Here is a 23,370-nt window from a genome sequence, read left to right as displayed (position 1 = left end):
TACATTCTCTTCTAATTTTAGTTCTCAAGCAAAGTCAGGACAACACATTGAATACATAAACTGCTTTTAATTTAAAAATTCCTATAAATTTATAGTTTTATACTGTTTTTCCTAATATCTTGCAAAGATGAGAACATCTATACACCACTGCACCAACAGATTTGGTTTTAAACCTTAAGAGCTTTGCCAGCTCTCATGGAGACTGTTGTGATCACTTCTTCAAATCTTCTCTTTCTCTCTGTGTGTGGCTCCCACAATCCATCCTTTGCACTACTGCTAATGTGATCATTGAAACACAAATTTCACTGGTGTCCCTAACCTATAAGGTAAGTCCAGGATACTCATCCTGGCATAACAGCCAGTTGTTACTGAGTGTTGTTTACTGCTCCAGCTCTTGTTTGAGCACTCCCCTCTTACACTTGATCTGCCCACAAAGTTAATGCTGCTTTAGTCATTCTACTTTTGTACTTTCTGTTTTCTTTGGTAGTCTTCATTCCTTTTTCAAAACTTAGTTCACATGTCAGATCTTCTGGGACCATCCACCCAAATATAGTGTTTATTAATCGCTTGTCCTGTTGCTGCCTGTACACATGGTATGTATTTCTCATATATTATTTACTTAATATGTCTCTAGTCTCATTTAGGACGACTACTTTTTCATCTTTGTATTTCCCAAATCTAGTGTAGTATTGGTACATCAATAAATGTTTATTGAATTGAATTCTTTACACTTAACTAGATTCAGTGAACTCTGATGTCACCCACAGATATATTATCAGCCCCAAACATTTAATCCCAACCATCTCAAATTCAGTATAAACAAGGTGTTTTTTTTGTTTGTTTGTTTTTTCAAGCATGTTAACAAAAGACCATGAGATCTGGGGAGGAAAAAGGTAGTGTTTTGTTTTCTATAAAATAACTATCTGCAGATTGGAGAGGCCCAGCCTTCAAGAACAAGTGAAAGTGTGTTCTCCAAAGAAAAACGGGAGGATCTTACTTAAATAGGGAAAGTTCTCCGTCCTGTGCCCACTCAGATCTATTATTCAAATAAATGACTGATTCAGACTTGTTCAGTTCTGATTGGTGGAAATAGTTGATCCCTGATTGTGTGGTTCCCAAGCCCCAAACCAGGAGTCTCTGTCAGGTGTTTCTTTAAAAAGGCCAGTGAGGTGGAGAAATTCTAGCTGCAATTTGTATTGGCACCGACGACATAAACTTGTTTGGCTTAACTGTAGAAAGAGAGGTCCTGTGACACTTTTACATCTTTCTGAGAACACAGAGAACGTTACAGCTCCTTCACCAGCCTTGGCCACTGGGTTCTGTTTTAACTTTGAGCATCTCCATTAGCCAGGCGGAGCCCGTTTTTTGCTGTTGGCTGGGGGCATACTTTAAGAATCATACATATAAGAATGGAAGTTTTCATCTTACACTTTCAGTTATTTTGAGTAGTTATTTATTTAAGCCTTACTATGTGTCCTGTACCCTGCTGGATTCAAACAGGATACTATGATTGAGTGAATAAACTTCCAGAATCTTTTATGGAGAAGGATTTAATGTTGTTGTCATCATAACATTTGTTGGATTAGGGTTTGTTTATCTTGCCATTATCTTCAACAAGGCTCATCTGCTGCCTCGTGGGTTCAGGTGCTGCTCCTTTGCTCTAGCTTGTTCTGAGAAGAGGACTTGACAAGGGGACTTGACAAGTGGATGTTGTCCCCAAGAGTCATCTCCGCCGGAGTGATTTGTGACAATAATGTTTTTCTTCCTCACTGTGTGTCTCAAGTGGCACATTTTTCACTACTGAAATAAGAATACAGTTCTTTTGTATTTATTAAAATAACAACTAACTTATTTATTTAAAGGAGAAGCTTTCTTAATTGTGGCAATTGTCTTGTGACCTTGGATTTTAAGCATAAGTTTAGTTTTTGTATGATGTCTCATCCAGACTTTTCTCAAGAATAAAGATGAAAATTCTTGGAGAAAAACCTCATTTTCTTTCAATTTTCACATAGAAGCCTTTCCATTGCAGAGTTTCTGAGGCGGTGGGAGGAGATTTGGAAGGTGACCTGCAGAGAACAGCTCTTTCTTTGACTGTCTGTGTTTTCTGCCAGATTCTGCCAAACCTATGCAAATGAGCATAAATTAAAGAAATTGTATCAAAGAAAAACCAAGATTATCTGATTTAGTAACACTTGCCTAATCTTGCCTATGTGCTTATGAATAGTCCCTGCCATTTTCTCATTCTGCTATATGTCATCAGGACCCCAGGTGCTTTTATTTCTCAGGTAGATTAAAACGCACACAAGCTTTGGAATCAGAGACAAATTTCAGTCCAGGAATTAATAGCTATGTGACCTCGGCCAAACCAAAGAACTGCGCTGTATCTCAGTTTTCTGAGCTGTAAAATGAGAACATTTTTACTGGACTTGTTTGTAAATACTAAATGAAATTACATATTTATATTAAATGAAATTTTAAAGTTTCATATTAAGTAAAAATATGAAATTAATATTTGAAAATATTAAATAATATAAAATGAAATGTTTGTAAATATTAAATGAAAGTATCACCTGCAGTGTCTGATGCATAATATGTGATTTAATAAAATCACTTCTGTTACTTTCTTTTTAAAAAATTTAATCCCTTCTCATCACCAGGAAAGAGAGGACAAAATAAAAAATGTAATCCTTTCCTGAAGTGTTTGGTTTTTCATATTCTATACGGCACATTTAGTAAAGCTTAGAAATGGCTTTATTACATTAGATCAATTGGACAGAGCAATAAAGAACAAATCTCTTACAGACGATGAGGTTTTAAAAATAATTAGTGGCAAGACAACCCAACTTCTCACCTATTTGATTCGCTTTTTAAAAAATTAGGTCAATGACATAGAATGTCTACTATCTTTAAAAATTTTTCCACCCTGAGGAAATTTCACTTGTGCGCTCTAGCAAAATAATATTAAAAAATTAAATTGGCTAAACAGAGACAAGCTGAATACTAAAAATTGCAGGGCGGTGTGCAATAGGGAAAAAAGCATTGCTGAACTAGGAAAAAGTGCTGCTGGGATGGAGCCTCTCATCATTTACTATGAGTCCGGAAAAGTCAGTTACCCTTAGAGAGTCCTGGGTATGAAAGGAGGCTGTGATACTTTTCCTACCTGGACATAGGGAGTTGATTCAGGTAAAATCTTGACATCCATTCTAGTTCTGCACCTTAATACTCGGAGTTGGAGAAAAGGTGGCCTTTTTCTGTAAGCATCTATTTTATTTCATTTTATAAGAATATTTGGTATGAATAGGCTTCTGCCTTAGTATTTGGGGAGTACCACAGGGAATTTGCTACCCTATTCAGTTTAAAGGCTGAATGGGCCCACTTTTATTTTCTCCCAGTTGTGAGCCATGAGACATCAGACTCCCAATACTATAGTTTCTGTTTTCTTTTAGTGACTTACTAACTTTTGTTAGTTGTCGTCGTCATCTTCTTCTTCTTCTTCTTCTTCTTCTTTTTTTTTTTTTTTGGATTAGGGTTATTCAGGCCAATTATATAGGATGGAAAGAGAAAAATTAAGAAGTAGACATCAGTTTGAGTAAGAAAAGTCTACAGAAATAAAGTTTTGTTTTGAAAAGTTGGGTCAGTATAGGATGGTAATCCTCATAAAGTGATCATTATAGGTAAGCTTCACATTTATGCACCTGTCAACCTGCTACTTAACTAGATTAGATTGTGTTGACCTGTGTTTAAATGATCCTTAAAGTCATTTCTAATTCTGAAGTCTAATGGTTATATTAGATGCAATAGCGTGTATCCTTTGGGAAGATCTAATTTCTAAAAAGTGCCGTGCCATTCCATCTGAATAGTCAAGTGATTTCAAAGACATCATGGAGGAATGCCATTGGTATCACAGAGGTCCTGCCCTTTCTTGAGATGAAGGATGTGAAAAATATCCAAGCAGATGCAGAGAGGCCATTTGTCCTGAGACTCTAGGGGACATTCTTGTACTGGGTGGAGAATTGTAGTCAGTGGGCTTAAGAATCTTTTGCAACTCCTCAAATTTAAATTGTTCTTGCACTTTAAATAAATAAGCATTTAGAATAAGTGGAGCCCTGCATTTTCCTAGAAAACTAGGGTGGACTTTGGAAGAAAGGAACAAGTCAATGTTCTTTTATGCAGTGGTTAGCAGCACTCTATAGAGGTAGACACTTGACAAATAACCCTTGATACTTTGTTTTTCTTCCTTTGTGGGTTTGTTTTGAACTCTGCTGGGAGTCAAGTTAGAATACCATTGCCTTGTCTTGCTTTAGCAATATGTAGGCGGGCTTAAATATAGTTCCATTCTTAAATAGCTGGTTCTAGTAAATTAAATGCCCGTTACTATTGAGGAAATATATGGGTTGTAGATGCTGAAGTAAACTGGGTTAAAAATATTTATTACACAAAAGAGATGCTAACTGAAAGAGGCACACATCCTTGTTCTCCCAACAATTTCTCACTTGTAAATGGTATCTCCAAAGGGTTGTCCAAATTCCTAGTGTGGGCATGCAGAAGAGACAGCTGAGTCACAGCTGCTAAAATGAGACCATGCCTTCCTCCCCTTCTTCAAGGGAAGAAACAAGGATAAAGGAGTGAAAGAGATCTAGTGCCAATAGCTTACTTAAAATTCACTGGCTTGGAAGACTATGAGATTCCTGAGCCAAGAGGAAGCCATTACTCTACTACGTGGGAATGTTTGCAGCATGAAAACCACCTTTCCTAAGAGGACTTTTGTAATTGGCCATAGTCTGTGCAAGAGTGTATCTTCTTTCTGCAGAGATCTTCCCTGTATTTATAGGAATGCCAGTGCCGCTCTCTGTCCTGTTATTTGAGCCTGCTGTTTGGTCTATGTTTTTGACTTGCTAATACCTGGCCTGTTTTTTGGCTTTCTTCTGAAGTTTGCTGTTACTCTTCCCTTTGAAGTCCCTATTTCCATCCATTTGAACAGTTTGGAAATGCCAGCTTTGCTTGGATTTGGACCCTGGCTTGGTGCCTTACTAGCAATGTGACCCTGAACAAATTAGTCAAGCTCTCTCTACCTTAGATTCTTCATCAATAAAATGGGACTGATAATAGCATCCATCTTTCTAGGGTGTTGTGGGGATTGAATGAATTACTTCATATGAAGTGCTTAGAACAGGGCCTGGCAGGTTGTAGACACTCTGTCATCCTTGTCTGCTGTTAGTACTATCGCTTCTGTTCCTTCTGGTGGTGTTTCCATCTCTGCTACAGAGATGTCTGTTATTCCTTCCTGCACATTTACTGTTCCTATCACTACTCTGATCATGTGCCTAAAGCATATCCTCTATTGATGGTAGCACTGAAGATGGCTGGAAAGAGATATTAAACTACCAGTGAATACTCCAGCTCATAGGATCAGCACTAATAAATTAACATCTGTTCAGTATCACTATTTTTAATATTGTTTTAGAAGTTCTTATGGATGTAAATAATTAAACACATGTACACACAAAGGAGAACAAACTGAGCATTATTTAGACATTATGAATTTATACTTAGAGGTCTCGGTAGCATCAACTGTAAAATTATTAGATTTTAGGTCATTAGCAAAATGATTAGATACTGCAGATTTTTGAAAAGAGGTAGCTTTTCTAAGTAGCATAAAATAAACAACAGGACAATATAATGTGGGAAAGACTAGAAAGAAATGCAAACTAAAATATTAGCACTTATTACCTCTGGTTGGTGGGGAGATACATGATCTTTTAAATTAAAAAAAAAAAAAACCCTATTGTTTATTTAGTACTTACTATATGCTATGAACTGTGTTAAATATTTTTGGTATTTTAAAAATAACTCTTGGCTTTACACTTCATTTGTATTCTGACCAAATATTTCATTAATACCCTTTGAGACCCATAAAGCCTTTCTAAGTTTTGTTTGTGAATTTGAATGCATCTAAAGATTGTAATTGAAAAACTGCATTCCACTTGGCACATATTATAATTTGCTGCCACTTATATCTGCTTGAAGCTGTCAATATGTGGAGAATAGATTTGATCACAGGACTCAAGTAAAACTGCTCTTAATTTGGGAGTGAAAACTTTTAAAAGCCCTACCTCCTTTCTCTGTGGGAAAATAAACATGTATATTTTCTGTGTAAAATGTATACAATAATGTTGACTAGTTTAGAACTAACTTGTTTAAAAAAGTAACACTGAAATGTAGAAATTCAGAAAAAGTGCAATATGCTTGACACTCTGGATCCTTGGAGAGCTTTATATTGTGTCTGAAATTTTTAAGACTCAGAGTCTGTTTATTTTCTTTTCTTTGGAGGCTGTGGTCGTGATTGTGGTTGTAAATTTAAGGCTGTGAAGGAAGTTTCACCACTGAAAGCCCAGCCTCAGCCAGGCTGGTGATTGGGCAGGAAGTCCGCTCTCTTGCCAATTACTTACCCTGCAGTTCCCCTCCCCTGCCACTTCTAGACCAGTATTTTATATTTAAACTTTTGCTGTTTGACTCACACAATTCTCCCTTCACCCTTGGAGGTGTAATTAATGCCACTGAGTCAGATTCAATAGCCTTTCACTCATTGTGCTCTTAAGGTCTTTAGAGAAATCACAGATAGCCCAGTTTCGGACTGCCTGTCGTGGAGGCCTGCCATGAGGCCACGTGACAATCACTTTTATTGATTTTTAATGTTGTGGTAGAAATGCTATTTCTTGAAAATGTGACCATATTATTGCCAGTATCTCTACAGCAAAAAGAAGTCTTTTTTGTCTGTTTTACAGGATGTTTGGAATATATGAAAAGCAAATCTTCGTATGAAACATACCCAGTCCCTTTTATGGATTACTAAGGGGGGTTGTGAACTGCAGAATCCTATAAATGGATGGTTCTCATCTTTGGGAGATATTTAGTCGTAGACACGATCACATCATGGAGATGGTTACTCACCACATACATTTGCTTCTGGATGTAGCCGAACTATACAGGGTGGAGGTTAAAAGTTGTTGAACAAGACTCTGAATGCTTCTTATTTATTTGCCTTCTGTGCCTCGGCAGGCGGTTCTTATGGTGATGTAACTTGATACAATTCATGGTTCTCATGAGCAGCCTGCCAGTTTTCCTGGATCATGGCTTTGCCACGTGGATTGAGCAGTTGACAGACTCCACTCCCCAGTCCGTTTAGGCCCCATCTCAGGTCTCTGCCCCCCCCCTCCACCTCCATGCACCCTTCAAGCTCTTAGTCTTTAGCGCAGCTCTTTCCCCTCCCTGCCTGGAGTTAGTCTCTTCTGTGCCTCCCCCAAGAGATACCTTCGTTCTTCTGTGTCTGTGTCATCTATTTTCTGTAATCTGAAAGCCCTTCTTCTGTTACTACCCACTCTGTAGAGCATTTTATGAAAGAATCTTAGTCAAATACAGTTACTTGAAATACCAGCTAATTATCACGATTTTATGCCTTACTATCTCCAGCCCTCCTTCCTCCATGCATCATCTTGATCTATGTGAAACCTGTGGTAACACCCAAATTGTAGACGAAAATTAATCACAATGCTAAGAGTTGAGAGGTTAGGAAAGGACTTGACATTGGAAGATATTTTCTTACTTCCCTTAATACATTGAACATGTGATTTCACTAGTTGATTGTATTATATTCCATTAACTGAAAATGGTATTTCTAGGAATATATTTTGTTTTGCTAATATCAGGTTACTAGTAAAAACATTGAATTAAGTAATGTTATGAGTAATCATAGCTAGGTAGTCACAACCATGGTCCAAGCATTTCATATGGAAATATGTATATGCTTGCATTCTTTGACAAAGGCATAAATCCATCCTTTGCAGATAAAGCAGCATGGGAAATACTTTTGGCATGTCTACCTCTATTATGCCTTAATCTGTTTTGCATTCTGGTTGTATCTTCAGATAAGGCCTGTGGTTACTGAAATGATAAGTGAAAAGGAGGCAAGTTATGTTATTAGGTGTCAGGAGAATAGTAGGAAGTTATACTTAAAGCCATTCTTTTATATAATTTTATTTTTGGTTGAGTTAAAATACTATTGGTGTAATCAATCTTATCTTGAATCGTTTATCATAAAATGTTACTTTTCATGAGTAGTTCCCCTGTGTGTGTTTTCTCAATTTGCTAAATAGCTAGCTGAAACAATTGGTGGCTAGGGAGGGATACTTTGATGTCACTGATCTCCTATGACACTTTCTTCTTTCAAAGCATTTGTGCACTTGATTCGATATTTCTTTATCTCTGTAATATTTTTGAATCTTTCTATTCCCTTGGCATTTTGCCAAATAATTACTAGATTCTATATTATTTCTTAAAATATGTTTTGCTTTCATCAGTTGATAATGTTGAATATTTAGGTTCCCCACTGTTAACTCTTATAATACCCTAGTGTTGTCCATTAGTCCAAAGTTTGAGGGTATATTTGCAAGTCATTTTGCTGTCAGTGCCCTGTAAGCTTGAAGGTTTTCCTGTTGTCTTTGGTTGTCATTGAAAAGACCCATATGTATTTTGTTTTTGTTCCTTGGAGGGTTTGTTGCCCTAGCTTGTATTTGTAGGACTCAGGACTGCACATATACCAACATATACGTAGGGTAGATTTTTAGAAGTGAAAATGCTAGATTAAAGGGCAAGTGTGTTAAAAACTTTGGTAAATAAACCAAAATTGCCCTCAAAAAGAGAAAGTGCCAGTTGCCCTTCTTTGTTACCCCCTCTCTGGTCAACATTACATATTATCAATTCTTTGTTGTTGTTGTTTTTTTTTATTTTTCCAAATAATATGGACAATCCCCTCATTTTTGCTGCAATTTGCCCTTACTTAAATAGCAAAGATGAGAGACATTTCTTAAATGTATTGGTACATTAATTAGGGCAACCTATTTTTGTGAATTATTTACTGGAATGTCCTTGTCAGCAACATATTGTAATAATGTATTTTATTTTACCTATTTTTGGAGAGTTGAAAATTTTGAAATATGAGCTATGGCTTGAGGTGAGATACTGCACAGGAGATACCAGACTTCAAATGCTATCTTCATACTGTTCCTGCCTTTAATCTATTATTCAAATCTTATTTGCCAGCTTCTCTCTCCCCATATTTGAAATTAAAAAAAAAAAAAACTCTATGTTTTTATGTTTCATTCTGAAGAAATGTGTTTACATTTTTTCAGTAAACCTTATAATTTGATAGATTTACATTTGGTCATTAAGTTTTAGAGCAAGAGCTGGAGGGAAAATTAAAAGTGAGAATGTGAATAAATGAATTATATTGCTTCAACCAATCATCCAAATTTGATGAGACTAGGATATTTGAAGTCTGTAGATATTTTCATACCTACTATTCTTAGGAACTGTGTATGCCTGAAATGCTGGAGTTTGCAGCATAAGAAAGTTAACTTCTTATTTCTATTAAATTATTCTTCCAGTTCCAGACCTCTTTTCTGCACTGATTTATTTTTTGTATTTTTGAGTTTCCTATGAAATCCTAATACGGGTAGAGTCAGCATCTTTAAAATATTTTTATCATGTAAGAATAGTTGAATTGCGGTAGTTTACACTTTAGGAATTTCTACAGGAGAGTAGTCAGTGGTGGCACTCTTTCCTGACACTGACCTGAATTTATCATCCTATAGCTGCTTTATCTCTTCACGAAGGGCTAGGAATGATGGGGTACTGTTGTAAGCTCATCTTCCCTTTTCTAATCCTCCAAACTTCTGATCATTTTACATTTAAAATTTCATATATACATAAAAACAATAATAAGAATATCACCTGCATGTTTTCCTAACTAAAATCCCACCTAATGATGACTTAAATGTGCGTAGCACTTAACTTCTAATATCATAGGATATTGCAGAGAGATTCAAATTAATTGGCACAGCATTCCTAAAGAGTAGTTGGAAGTATAGATGGGAAAGTGAAGCCAAATTGTTTCTTTGTTAAAGAAATGAAAAAATGAAGACACAGGCAGACCTGAACCTTGGTGAGACCCAACGTAAAACTGTATTCAACATTCTTCCACTTAAACTCTTTCCATTAGGTTAGAATGGCCATTGACTTACATGTCACTTAAATATCTGTGGATAGCAGTGTTTTTTGCTACTTGAGAAATCTTTATTTTATGTGGCAATTCACTAACTTCCTTCTTTCCTCTCTTCTTCTCTCCTCCCTCTTTCTCTTTCTTTCTGTCTTTCTTTCAGATGTGCCTCACTCCGTCACCCAGGCTAGAATGCGGTGGCATAGTCATAGCTCACTGTAGCCTGGAAATTCTGGGCTCAAGTGGTTTTCCCCACTCAGCCTCCTGAGTAGCTAGGACTACAGGTGCCATCACTATGCCTGGCTAATTTATTTTTTATTTTTTTAGAGATAGGGTTTCACTATGTTGCCCAGGCTAGTGTCTAACTCCTGGCCTCAAGATATCATCCAGCCTCAGCCTCTCGAGTAGCTGGGATTACAGGCGCAAGGTTTCTGACATCATTCAACGTTAACGTAACTATTCGCTTGTGTTTGTGTGACTGGCTTATTTACTGTAGACCTGAAAGAAGGTCAAACTCTGACACTGCATGATTCTTAGAATGAGAAGAACTGGTTAATACATCCAATAGCAGTAACTACTAGTTCAGATGAAGATGATACTCAGTTTTCTTATTCTATCTAAAGAAAATGGCAAAAGAACCATAATTCTTTACTAATCAGAATGTATTTTAAGAACTTTGAAAAACCTGAACATTGGCCTGTAAACCTTCTCTCTACATTAACCAAGTCTAGAAATATTCTGAGAGGAAAGGGGTTTCATATTAATGAAAACTGTAGAAAGATCAAGTTTTTTCTATACTTTCGAGATGCATTTTAATTACCTATCTAAATTAGTTGGTTATCTGTTTCCTTGAAGTATACCTCAAAGTTTTGTAAAACTGAATTGTTGACCTCCTTAAAATGTAATTGCGTATATTTAAATTTGCTTTGCCAATCTGATATAAAACTTTAAATTCAAAGCCTTAGTGCAGGTTTTTGCCCTTCCTCTAGGAGGTTGGGTCATGGAAATCTGTTTACATGGCTTTAGCCTTTCACAGAATTCCTTTCATAAATGAAAATGATGTATCACTCATCATGCTTGAGCTGAGTCAGGAGCAACTGCTGAAAATAAGCCTGAATGTGTCTGACATGGGTGAAGTGGAGCCCACCAGTAATCAGTAATCAGTAATCCCTCCATGAGAAACAAAACAAAACAAAGAAATGTTTAAGTGTGAGCCTGGGTGGTTTCCAATTTTACCAAAATGTAAATATGGCTTCAGTTGGGAATTTTATTTTTCACTACATTTACTCTCTATTACTTTGTTCAATGGTTTTCTCCAGACTGTGTATCTAACACTAAGCGGAAAAGATTTTACTGGAATAGTTAAAAGGACAAAAAAATAGGAAAAGAAACTTGAGTAAATATAATCGCTATTGATCTTTGGGAAAACACCTAATTTCTTATCCTACAGTGAGTGTGAGGGCTGCTGCGAAAATTGTCAGAACAAAATTGCTTTTAATTTATTTTAATGGTTTTAGAGATGGAAAAGTCACTGTTTATACATGTTTTGGGGGAAATGAGATGAAAACTGAAGATTGCCAAACAAGAGTGATAGGACAGTGTTATGATTGTATAAATTTTCAGCCTTAAGTCACCCTATTTAAATAAAAGTATTTGCAGAAATAACTAGTCAATCAACTAGGCTTTTATGGCTTTGTCCAATAAAGATCCTTTCCTGTCTGTGGCATCAAGGGTGCCCGAGAGATTTTACCATACGATGTGGTTCAAAGTTTGCCACTTTTTTATGCTCACACCAACCACCATACTATCTTATGGGTGGGCTGGGGATTTCTCTCTCTGTTGGGTAATATCTTGAGGCTGTGCTCATTGGAGGGAGCTGTACTAGATGATTCTGAAAATATCTACTCCTGCCTCATTTCGATGAGCCGTCTAGTGTAGTGGTTAAGAGTAAAAAACTCATAGTGCCTAGGTTAAGATACTGGCTCTGACACTTTCTTGCTCTGTGACTCTTGGCAAATTTTATTTTTTCCACTATGAGTTACTTTTCACTAATATGTTCCTTTTACATTTTAATAAACCTCTTTTCATCTGTGAAATCATTTCTATGGCTGTTTGGCATGTAATCACCCATTAGCTCCATAATGAGGTTGGATGAAGTCACATACATACTGTAAAGGCTGCTCGGGTCTCAGAGGCTTTTTTTTTTGGATTCTGACTAGTTCCTGAGACCTGAAAATAAGGTAAAGAGGTTTGGATTGCTCACACTTGTGTTCTGGGTCCCCTCCTACAATGGATACATGGTCACATGTATTTGGAAAAAAAAGAAAAAAAAGAAGGTTTGCTGACCTTTTTTCTATTAATATCTGCTTCCCTGATTCACACAACTGCTCTTCGTTTTATTTCACTTATGGAAAGAGCGCTGAACTAGTGAATAGTAGAGATAATTGGCACTCATTTATGCATGTATATGCTGGGTCATGAGGTAAAATATATTTCCCTTTGTCGCCTTACAAGTTTGAAGCCTTTGGACTAGAGGACCTTGAAAGCATCTTTAGCGCTCCCTTTTCCTAATCTCACTTTCTGACTTATACGGTTGTCCAGTGAGACAACTGATTTGGTTTTAGACATAGTGCTAACATTCAGATTCCATTTCTAGTTCAGTTTCCTGGCTGTGACCTACCACCACTTGTCTTTATATATGGGAAAGAATATGGAGCCATATGGAGGTGATGCAGATATCAAAGACCCTTGGTTATAAGCTTTTAACCAGACTATATTCCACCTACAGTTTTAAAGAACAGTGAAGCTCAAAGTGCTCTAAACCTGGGGCTGGGGAAGTATGGCCCACAGGCCATATCCAGCCTGCAGCTTGTTTTATAAATAAAGTTATATTTAAATACAGCCATGCCCATTTGTTAGGTATTCTCTTTGGCTGCTTTCTTGTTACAATGACTAGAGTTGTGTAGTTGTAATGGAAATGGTATAGCCTGTAAAGCCTAAAATATTTGCTAACTTGCTTTTTATAGTTTACTGACTCCTTATCTAAAGGCAGATATTTCCTAAGATATATCTTGGAAGTATACCTGATGAGTGTTTAGGGAAAACTTGTTTTGGCAATATGGTATTGCCTTTATATACATTCTTTTTAGTCTTTCTGGATAAATTAGATAGAAACCATATTTCTATTTCACTAAAGGTTTATTGTGTTAAATATGTGCATAGGGTTGCATCTGTATGCATATAAACAAAATAAACTGAAGAATGGAACATGGAAAAAATAAGGATGCTTTTTAAAAAAACTTGTTGAGTGTTAGGAGCTTGACCTACGTTATTATGACTAATTCTAACACCATTGTCCTGTAGCTATTACCCTGATTTTACTGGGGAGGAAATTAAAGCTCAAATAAGTAAACTGAAAAGCTGCATATGTTCTTAGCCATCACTCCATGCTGGGCCTGGTACACTGTCTCTCTTCTAGCAATTAAGTGGATCATGTGTGCCAGTTTCTTAAAATTCCTTAAGTCTTATTAATTGAAGTATAGGAGATTTTAATATTGCTTCTCTGCAAAGATGGAGGGGAGTGAAATCGGACTTCCCATCCGTTGATTCAGTCTTATTGAAGGATGATTATTTAATTGGAGTATAGCAGTTGCTTTCAATCATAGGCAATTTGAGTAGAAGTCTTGCCATTGCCAGTTAAATAATCTTGGATTGTATAGATTACACATATATTCTTGGGCAGAGATGCAGTGCTACAGATGATCAATTAGATAATTAATTGCCGTGTTTGAAATGAGTTCTCTCATCATTAAGAGTTTTTCTACCTATCCATAAAAGCTGAGTCTATATTTCTACAAATGTGTCTCAGGTTTCTTTTCCTTTATGAAGGAGCTAGACTCAAAAAATATTTTCACATATTAATTAACTATACTCAGGGCAAAGGATTTTTTTTTTTCTGGATCTGAAGTGATTATCTTTTAAAGAACTCTTATTCATAAATTTTCTTAGTTTTCTTCCAGTAGATCCTGAGAAATATATTTTGACCATGACTCATACTTAAATGCCCTAAAGGCATTCATTCTTTGTATCTACTTGGGATTTTTGTCCTGTTTTAATTTCGGTACTTAAATTGGAAAAAAGTTGCTTGTCTTTAGAGTAGATGTAAACTACCTCAGTGTTGATCATGGTATGTCAGTTTTTATTTGATACCTTCAATATTCCCAGAAATATAGAGGTAAAAGGGAAAAAAAACCCACTTTTAAGATAGCCCAGTATATTTCAGAGGAAATATGGACTTTATTTAAAAGCATCAATTTCTATACTTTTTCCAATAAGGCATTTTTCTGGGAATAGATTATAAATGGAATCACATTTAAGATATTCAGTAGTAAGTTCATTTTTTATTCTATTTAATTTTTTGTAAAATCTATTGGCTTCTTTGTAATGAGTTTTGGTGATTATACCAGCTAATTTATGTTATGGTTTCTGATAGCATAGATAAAGATGACCTATTCAAAGTTGGTTTAACTTGGTATCGCACGTATCCTAATGTGACATGTATTAATCTTTCTCTGTGTTCTAAGAGAAAGAAAGATCATTCCAAAGTTGATGATCACTTACAGGAGCAAATTTGTACATCACAGCTTAATTCACAATGAGAGAAGGTTAATTTGTCCATTTTGAGGGTCATCAAACAACTGTGCTAAGGATATTGCATTTGTCAACATATTTTGTCCAGGACTTTCCTCTTGCTTTTAAAAACCCTGTGTATTCTAAAATGATTTAAGAAAATGGTCTGTATCTTATTCTAAATGAAGCTTGTTCTTTATAAACACTAAAGAACCATGAAAGACAATTCCATTTGTTTCTTGCCGTTGTACTCAGACAATTAAGAATATATAAGTGCCTTGGAGGAGAGAATGTGGGAGATCCTAGGCCAATATCTTTTTTAAAAAGTCCTTCATAAAATGTTCAGAGCTGTCCAGTGCTCTGCTGACATTTTATTTTTCTTCATTTCAACTTTGTCTAAATTAACCTGACTCCAGGTTGTATTGAAAAGTTTGACTTCAGAAAGGATTTTAGTATTCATTTTGTTCATGACTCCACAGAAAGGGTCTCTATTTCCATTTTCTTTCAGAGCTACCACCCCTCTGTTTAAATAAGCACTCAAGATGCTTATTTAAATGCTAATCTCTAAATGCTGCATGTTTAGGCAATACAGTTTTGGGGCTAGGGATACTTTCTTCTCTCTTTTTTATTTTTGGTGTGCGTGGGGCTACTATTATGCAGTACTAGATGTTTCAGTCAGCAACTTAGAAATGGAAAGAAATTCTGGCAAGTCCAGATCAGCTTGATTTTTATTTTTAGTGAACAGGTTGCAGAGTCCCTTAAGTGGCTTGCCATGGTGGAAGCAGACCATTGTGGTGATAGATCTGTGCCTTAGCTGATTGATTGGTGTAGAGGAATTAGCAATCTGTGAAATGGCTCTTCAGAAGTAATTCTCCTCCAGGGGTCAAGGAACCGTGGTCACCATCTCTCTGGCATGATTTGTAGCTACTCATTGTAGCCTGGTCACCAGTAGCAAATGCAACAACTGAAAATGGAAGATGTTTCCTCACTCAGTTTTCTTCCCTTCTACCTAACTAAATTTCAGTAGTGCCGCCTTCTGTTTTGCCATCCAGCTCAGTGAAACTTTAAATCCATGTGCTGTGTTTTAATTTATGACTTAGAAACTTGCTATGACATTTCTCTTTTAATAAATTATAATGCTATACATAACGATGTCTTGCAGTCAAGAGCATGTGTATAGAGGACTATGTATCACAGAAGACTCAGTAGGAATTGTGTATGATGGAGTCAGCTCAGGATATATATTATGGGCTCTCTGTTGTAAGGTTGAACCAAATTATTTACCTCCATTATACGCCCCCACCCCACCCCATCCTCTTTAAACTACATGGCTGCTATTATTACCATTATTTTTTAAATGTGGCTTGAATTGTGTCACAGATCTGGATAAAAGTCTTTTATGATTTCAGTACAACTGTAGGACAAACTCTAAACTGCTTTTTATGACATTTAAAGTCTTTTATATTTAGTTTTGTTTCTGCCTAGTTCCCTACATGCTCTGCGTGCTCATTATACAGAATTATTTGAGATTCCTCAACATATCATGTTTTTTTAGACTTGTGTTGCTTTTGTCTGGCTTTTCCCCTAATTTCAGTCCCATTTCCATTTTGGCTTTTTTCTGCTTGTCACATCCTTCCTCATCTTCACTAGGAATAACTCAGTGAAGCTTTCCCTAACCAACCCTCCTGTAGGTCGTGCATTCTTTTGTGTTCTTTGGAACTTGAATCATACTATGATTATCCCACATAACATACTTTATGTATATGTACATACATATAGGTTTACATACACACACATAGATCCCCCATAGTTCTGTCTCATTTATCAGTTCAGGATTTTTTTTTTAATATTTCCTATCATCTACTGTGTTAGTCCTTAACCTCAAAATACAAAATTCTTTAAAAAAGGATTTGTAAAAGATTTATTAATATGCTATATATTACACCTCCTGAATTAGAACTTATTGTAAATTATAAATTAAAAATTCTTGAAAAAATTTCCTATCACTCAAGTCAAGTAGGCCAATAATGATTTTCAAGACTCTCTTGACACATTTCTGATATGGCAGTGATGTGCAACAAATGGCAGGGGTTGACCCACTTATTTTATACAGCTACTCCTAGTTGTTATTGCTAATCAGGATCCTGTAGGCTAAAATTAACAGTGACTATGAAGGACAGCAATTAAGGCCATTTGTCTTCCAAATGAGTCAATGTGGGTTCCACTGGTAGTTTAAATTTATATACAGAGGGCACTCACACTATTACAAAGGGTAATGGGGGTCCTGAAGGCCTGTGTTGCAAAGCAATAAGTTATTTTAGGGTTATGATAGCAAATTATATTTTGAGAAGAACTTTCCCCTTGCTATGTGAAGATGTATTTCCTAGCAACCTCTTTTCATTGATGAATTTTAGATTAAAAACACATCATTTTTCATGAGAACATTTACAGAAAATATATGTAAAAGACAACATTAAGTCTTTAAGCTTCTGAAGTTTGGTTATTTGATTTGTTTTTTTAAGAGCTAGTGTCTTACTCTGTTGTCCAGGCTGGAGTGCAGTGGCTCTATCATAGCTCATTATAACCTTGAACTCCTGAGCTCAAGCCATCCTCCCACCTCAGCCTCCCCAATCACATGCTACTATGCTTTGCAAATTTTTAAGATTTTTTTGTAGAGACAGGGTCTTACTATGTTGCCCAGGCCGGTCTCGAACTCCTAGCCTCAAGCAATCCTCCTACCTGGGCCTCCCAAAGTGCTGGGATTACAGGCATGAACCACTGCACCTGGCCCTTGGAGTTTGGCTATTTTAAAGGATTGTCGTAGTCGTAAGAGTAATTCAAGGATACACAAAACATTCTGCTTTTGCAAAAGGTTTTAGGGCTGTAGTGTCATCTGGACATGTCTGATCTTGCCTGCTTTGTTTTTTTTTTTTTTTGAGACAGAGTCTCACTCTGTTGCCCGGGCTAGAGTGAGTGCCGTGGCGTCAGCCTAGCTCACAGCAACCTCAAACTCCTGGGCTCAAGCGATCCTCCTGCCTCAGCCTCCCAAGTAGCTGGGACTACAGGCATGCACCACCATGCCCGGCTAATTTTTTGTATATATATATTTTAGTTGTCCATATAATTTCTTTCTATTTTTAGTAGAGACGGGGTCTCACTCTTGCTCAGGCTGGTCTCGAACTCCTGACCTCGAGCGATCCACCCGCCTCGGCTTCCCAGAGTGCTAGGATTACAGGCATGAGCCACCGCGCCCGGCCTTGCCTGCTTTGTTTATTTTACCTGTGACTCTGGCTCCTTTCTGTCATTGGTGAAGAACGTAATTTTTATTCATACTCAAATTGCCAAACTTTTGATGAGGAAAGTGAATTCCTTTTATACAGAGAAGAATTCATAGAACTAACTTAAATATACCACTCCTTAGCCTGTTGCTTGGTCAGAGAATTTGCTGAGTTTCTTCGCAGAGATCCCCATGGAAACTAAACAAATAAGCTATTTGAAAGGAGACAAGTTATTGGTTTTTTTCATTAAACCCACTGCTGGGTTTTTGTTAGTTCTAATCCATTTTCTTTCAAGATTAGACATATAGGCCAGTTCTTATTTTCATGATTTTAATAAACCAAATACATTGTGTGTGCCTGTACATGTAGGCAAGAAGCAAAAGTAATCATTCTACTTCTGCCATAAAATTACCCCTGGAAATAAAGCCAGAAAAAAAAATGACTGATGGAAAAGGGAAATGCTACCTCCATTTAAAAAAAATAGATTATTAAATAAAGTGGAAGTGGTGAGAGTGATTATAGGATAATCTGATTGGTTATGTGCTTGGGTAAATGTGGATGAAAGTAATCTGAGTAAAGTATGAAAGGTATCAGGGACCTCAAACACTTTAGACTCCTTAAAACTTTATGTTTCATTTGCTACTATGAGTAGATTTTGAATAGTTGTTTTAAAGCAAGGAATTTGGTAAGACAGATATTAACTTCACCTTTTGAACTTGCATTACAAAGAAAGACAATTTCTTCTTTTCTGTCCTCCCCTTATCCCCACTAAAGTTATTAAAAACTATTTAGATTCTAGGTTCTTTGTATATTTCAGGAAAACCTCACTTATAGATGAGTCTTTTTTTTATTTTTAACAGTTTAAAATCTGTGCCTAAGCTTTCCTTCTGAGGCTCAAACTTGCTTCTCATGCAAACAGAAGATACTGGTAAAAATTTCTTTTTGTGTGAAAATTTAAAGAAAATAGTGATAAACAGGTGTGTCATTTATTATTAAAATTATGAGTACCACATTACGTATTTCAGTATAACATTTGCTTCTCCAGCGCTTTTTCCGCCTTTAGAAAGTCTGTTTAGAATATAACCGGAGTCCTCCTTTCCCCTTCCAGGTGGCTGCACTTTCGATGATGGTCCGGGGGCCTGTGATTACCACCAGGATCTGTATGATGACTTTGAATGGGTACATGTCAGTGCTCAAGAGCCTCATTATCTGCCCCCCGAGATGCCTCAAGGTGAGAAACATTCTGTTTACCCAGTATTGGGGGAATAGCTTTGGTATATATAGCATTTTCTTATTTCAAGCATAACAATAATAATTTAACTGTTATAATAAGCTAATTTATTGTGCTACTAGAGCACATTGAAGAGCCTTAAAATATTTTTTGCCTTTCTCTTAATACCTTTCTATAATCCTGTATTATTCAAGAATGCTCACTATACCTTTGTTATCTCTGTCTTTGGACAAAAATATAAGTATGAGTGGTTTTTTTCCCCCCTATTTAATAATAAATCCAAATGGCAAGCCAAAAAATAAGAAAGCAGAACTAACAATGCTTTCAAACAATCTTAAACATGGAATCAACTCATTTGATAGCTATTCAATTAAATTGCACAGGTTTAGTCCCATCACACTGAGGGGAAAGACTTATATCACATGGTGGGGAGGGAGGTTGTATCTTCCTCTCATCGGTCACATGCATGCCAGTGACTCTGAGGGCAGGCAGAATGGAGACACAGTTGTAGAGAAATAGCACCAAGACCTGTTGTTCTTTACCTAGACTTTGTTGTAGCCTTTGATTTTTGGTTTTGTAAGATAATATATTTTCTAATTATTTAAGCCAGTTTGAGTTGTGTTTTTTCTTATTTATAAAAATCACATTGACATAAGATATCAATATATACATACTGTTTCATATAATATCAGACTAATATTTGTGCTTCCAATTCTACATTAATTTGGAACTAATTCCAAGTTCTCTGTGTATACGTTTAGCAATAACTTATTAAATTGTAAAAATGGCATATGTAAACAAGAATTTTAAAATATAACAATAAAAAGAGCAAACTATTTTCCTTCCAATATTTAGAAACAAATAAATATAGTATATAATTATATATAATCATGTATATATAATACATAATAATTGATGTGCTGATTGCCCACTACTAATAATGTAGGTTTTAAAAAATATTTTTAGTATTTTTATTATAATTATTTAAAAATAGTTTATAATTATCTTTTCTACAAATTTGGTAAGTCCTTCCTAACTGAGTGTGAATTTTAGATATGACAATTTTAGACACAGCCATTGGAAGTGAAAATGTCAATTCTGGTCATTGAAGAGAGAAAATTTTATTAGTGGAATCCCAGAATGTGCATATGATTTTAAAAAAAGTAAAAAGTAAAAAATGTCAACAATAAACAACATATCACAAGTACACAGAGCAAATAAAACAGTTACAAATAAAAAAGTTACATTTCCAAATTTGGGTTTGTAAATGAATATAGTAAATATATCCTTTGGAAAGGTGTTTTTTTTTTTTGAGACAGAGTCTTGCTCTGTCACTCCGGCAAGAGTGCAGTGGCAGCATCAAAGCTCACTGCAATCTCCAACTCCTAGGCTCAAGGGATCCTCCTGCCTCAGCTTCCTGAGTAGCTGGGAGTACAGGAATGCACCACTATGCCAGGCTAATTATTTCTACTTTTGGTAGAGACAGGATCTCACTCTTGTTTAGGCTGGTCTTGAACTCCTTGACCTCAAGCCATCCTCCCGCCTTGGCCTCCCAGAGTGCTAGGGTTACAGGCGTGAGCCACCGCATCTGGCCTAGAAAGGTTTTTATGGATCCAACCTGATGTGTACTTTGATAATAGAATGAATTAAATCTGCTTTTTAGTCTAAATTGTCACTTTTCATTACTGAGTAGGGAAGTGAGTATTTCTGAGGCTGAAATGAGCAATAATTTCTGTTGCTGAGGAATAAATTGGAACTACGTGATTGATACCCTTTGCTTCTTATGTGTGACCCCTAATTTGTCAGCAGACTTATTTAGTTTTGTGCATAGGTTTGTGTTTTTTTTCAAAGATACATAATGTTATTTTCCCGGTGCATTTTAATTAAAGAAACTACTGTAATTTTTCAACTGAGTTTTCTCTGTGTTATATTTAGACTACATTTTTCATATAAAATTAAAGGGGGTGGACTGGGATGCACACATTTTGACTGTTTATCGTCAGAGAATAATCAGAAAGACGTTGATTTATGGAAATGTTACCATTGTTAATTACCATTGATGGTGGGTAATGAATAGCTGAAGAATTACTGCTTAGATGACCTTGTTGGCTCACCTTTGATGAACAGCTTAATCGGTGGTTACAGTGCAGGATGATATGCATAGAAAATGAAAGTGTTTGAAATTCAGCCATATCTTCCAATTAATAGGACATAAAGTAATTAATCATGCAGAGGAGGGAAAAAGGTCATGGCCACTTTATTTTTGTCAAATGCGACTGTTTAGTTTTCAGAGAGGAGAGAGAAAGCGCTTGCGTGTATTCTTTTGCTTTCCTCTTTTTACAATAGATATCTTTTTTTTCCATTTTCCTTCTGATATTCCTCTCAAGTGCTGACTGAACATTAGTTACTCATAAATTGACAAGAAAGTGACATTTAGATTTATCCAATTAAAATTGTCTGAATGACTTTTTTTATTTTCAAGTAAGTAGGAAGGAATGCTTGTTTTCTATTGTTTACTTAAATAAAAAACAGCCGCAAACAATAACAAATCAAGAAATCCCAAACATTTGGCAACTATAAAGTATTAAGACTGGCCCTCTGATGCAAACTTGTTACTGAACACTGTGAAATACTGGGTGTGGTTCACTGGCTTCTGTTCAATGATCTTTTTGGATTGGAAGCCAAGAGATGAAAAAGAAAGGGTGAATAAAAAGGTTAGAATAAAAGAAGAATGAATATGGATAGAAGAGAAGAATAGAAAAAAAGAAGAAAATTATTTCTACTCATGGAAAGATACAATGCTATCAATAATTGCTTAAAGTATTCTGCAGCAATTCCTAGCCTCACGTACTACATTCTTTCAGGTTATAGTGATGATGGCTGAAAGAGCTGCTAAAAATGTTTAAAAATACCTTACATAACAGGGTCCTAATGGCCCAAAATCATATGAAAATATGAGCACCCACTCAACTTGGCCATCAAGGAAATGCAAATTTAAACCACAATGAAAAACTACTACATACACAGTGGAAAAGTGAAAATTGTAATTTCAAGTGTTGGTGAGATTGCGGAGCAAGTGAAACCCTCATACAATGGTTGGATTGTAAATGTGCACAACCACTTTGTACGACCTAATTGCCAGCAAATCCATTCTTGGGATATAAGCTCAGCAGAACTGAGTATATGTTCAACAAATGACATGTGCAAGAATATTTACAGCATTGACATCATAATAGTTCCAAGCCGAAAATAACCCAAATGTGTGTCAGCAGTGTAATGGATAAATCAATGGTTTTATATTCATATAATGGGATATTATACTGCAATGTAAATTAGTGAACTATTGCTATATACAACAATATGGATGAATTTCACAAACATAACCTGAAGGAAAGGAATCAGAAACAAAAGAGTATGTTTTGTATAAACTTATGTAAATTATATAAATTTCAGAAACAGGCAAAACTAACGGATGATGTCAGAAGTCAGTGTATTATTTACTTGCAGGACTGGCTGAGGTAGGCAATGGTTAGTGTTTGTAAGGTGGCATGAGGAAGGCTTCTGTATACTGGGAATAATTTATTTCTTGCTCTGGTTGGTGTTTTCACAGGTATGCTCAAATTGTAAAAAGCCATCGATCTCTACATTGAGTTTTGTACTTTATGTATCTGATATGTTAATAAAAACTGCCCCCCCCAAAAAAACCCCAAAAAACCCAACCCAATGCTCCAAGGATAGTATTGTGAAACTAAAATAATATTTAAAAATATTATAGGTCACCGGTTAGTATCAACACTATTTATCAGGTAGTTTTCAAATGATAATCAGATACTTGTTTTTTTTTTTTTTTTTGCTAGTACAAGCATGTGGAAATTATAACTAGATAAATGTACTTGAACATTCAATAGATAGATTGCACTGTAAACTGCTCGGAAAATTAAATTAATGCTACTAATAAAAAATTAAACTTGTAAAAAAATGTTAATAGGTTAGAATAAAAGATGTATATTAATAATAGGAATCTAGGAATCATCAAATGGGTACAAACTTTTATATTCCCATAATCCTAGATTCCTTCTTCCACACTAAAAAAATATTATACTCTTTGAGATCCTTGGGTCTTTGTGTGTTCTCTTTCCTCTGCTTAGACATTTCTTTGTCCACTTCTCATACTCATT

The 23,370-nt window shown here is 35.8% G+C and overlaps 1 protein-coding gene across 6 annotated transcripts in view; it reads left to right on the top strand.

Moving 5' to 3' along the window:
- The window catches only part of PTPRK (protein tyrosine phosphatase receptor type K), a 509,148-nt gene that overhangs the window by 94,155 nt on the left and 391,623 nt on the right, over window positions 1-23,370 (top strand). For all 6 annotated transcript variants that reach the window (XM_069488870.1, XM_069488869.1, XM_069488867.1 and 3 more), the window contains exon 2: window positions 19,070-19,192. In XM_069488870.1, coding sequence (XP_069344971.1) covers window positions 19,070-19,192 — 123 coding nt within the window. The remainder of the gene's footprint in view (window positions 1-19,069; window positions 19,193-23,370) is intronic.

This window comes from Eulemur rufifrons, chromosome 15 (genome assembly GCF_041146395.1).
Source record: "Eulemur rufifrons isolate Redbay chromosome 15, OSU_ERuf_1, whole genome shotgun sequence".
In the NCBI taxonomy this organism is placed as follows: Eukaryota; Metazoa; Chordata; class Mammalia; order Primates; family Lemuridae; genus Eulemur; species Eulemur rufifrons.
Note: the sequence above shows the minus strand (reverse complement) of the source record. Positions and strands in the feature narration are given on the sequence as shown.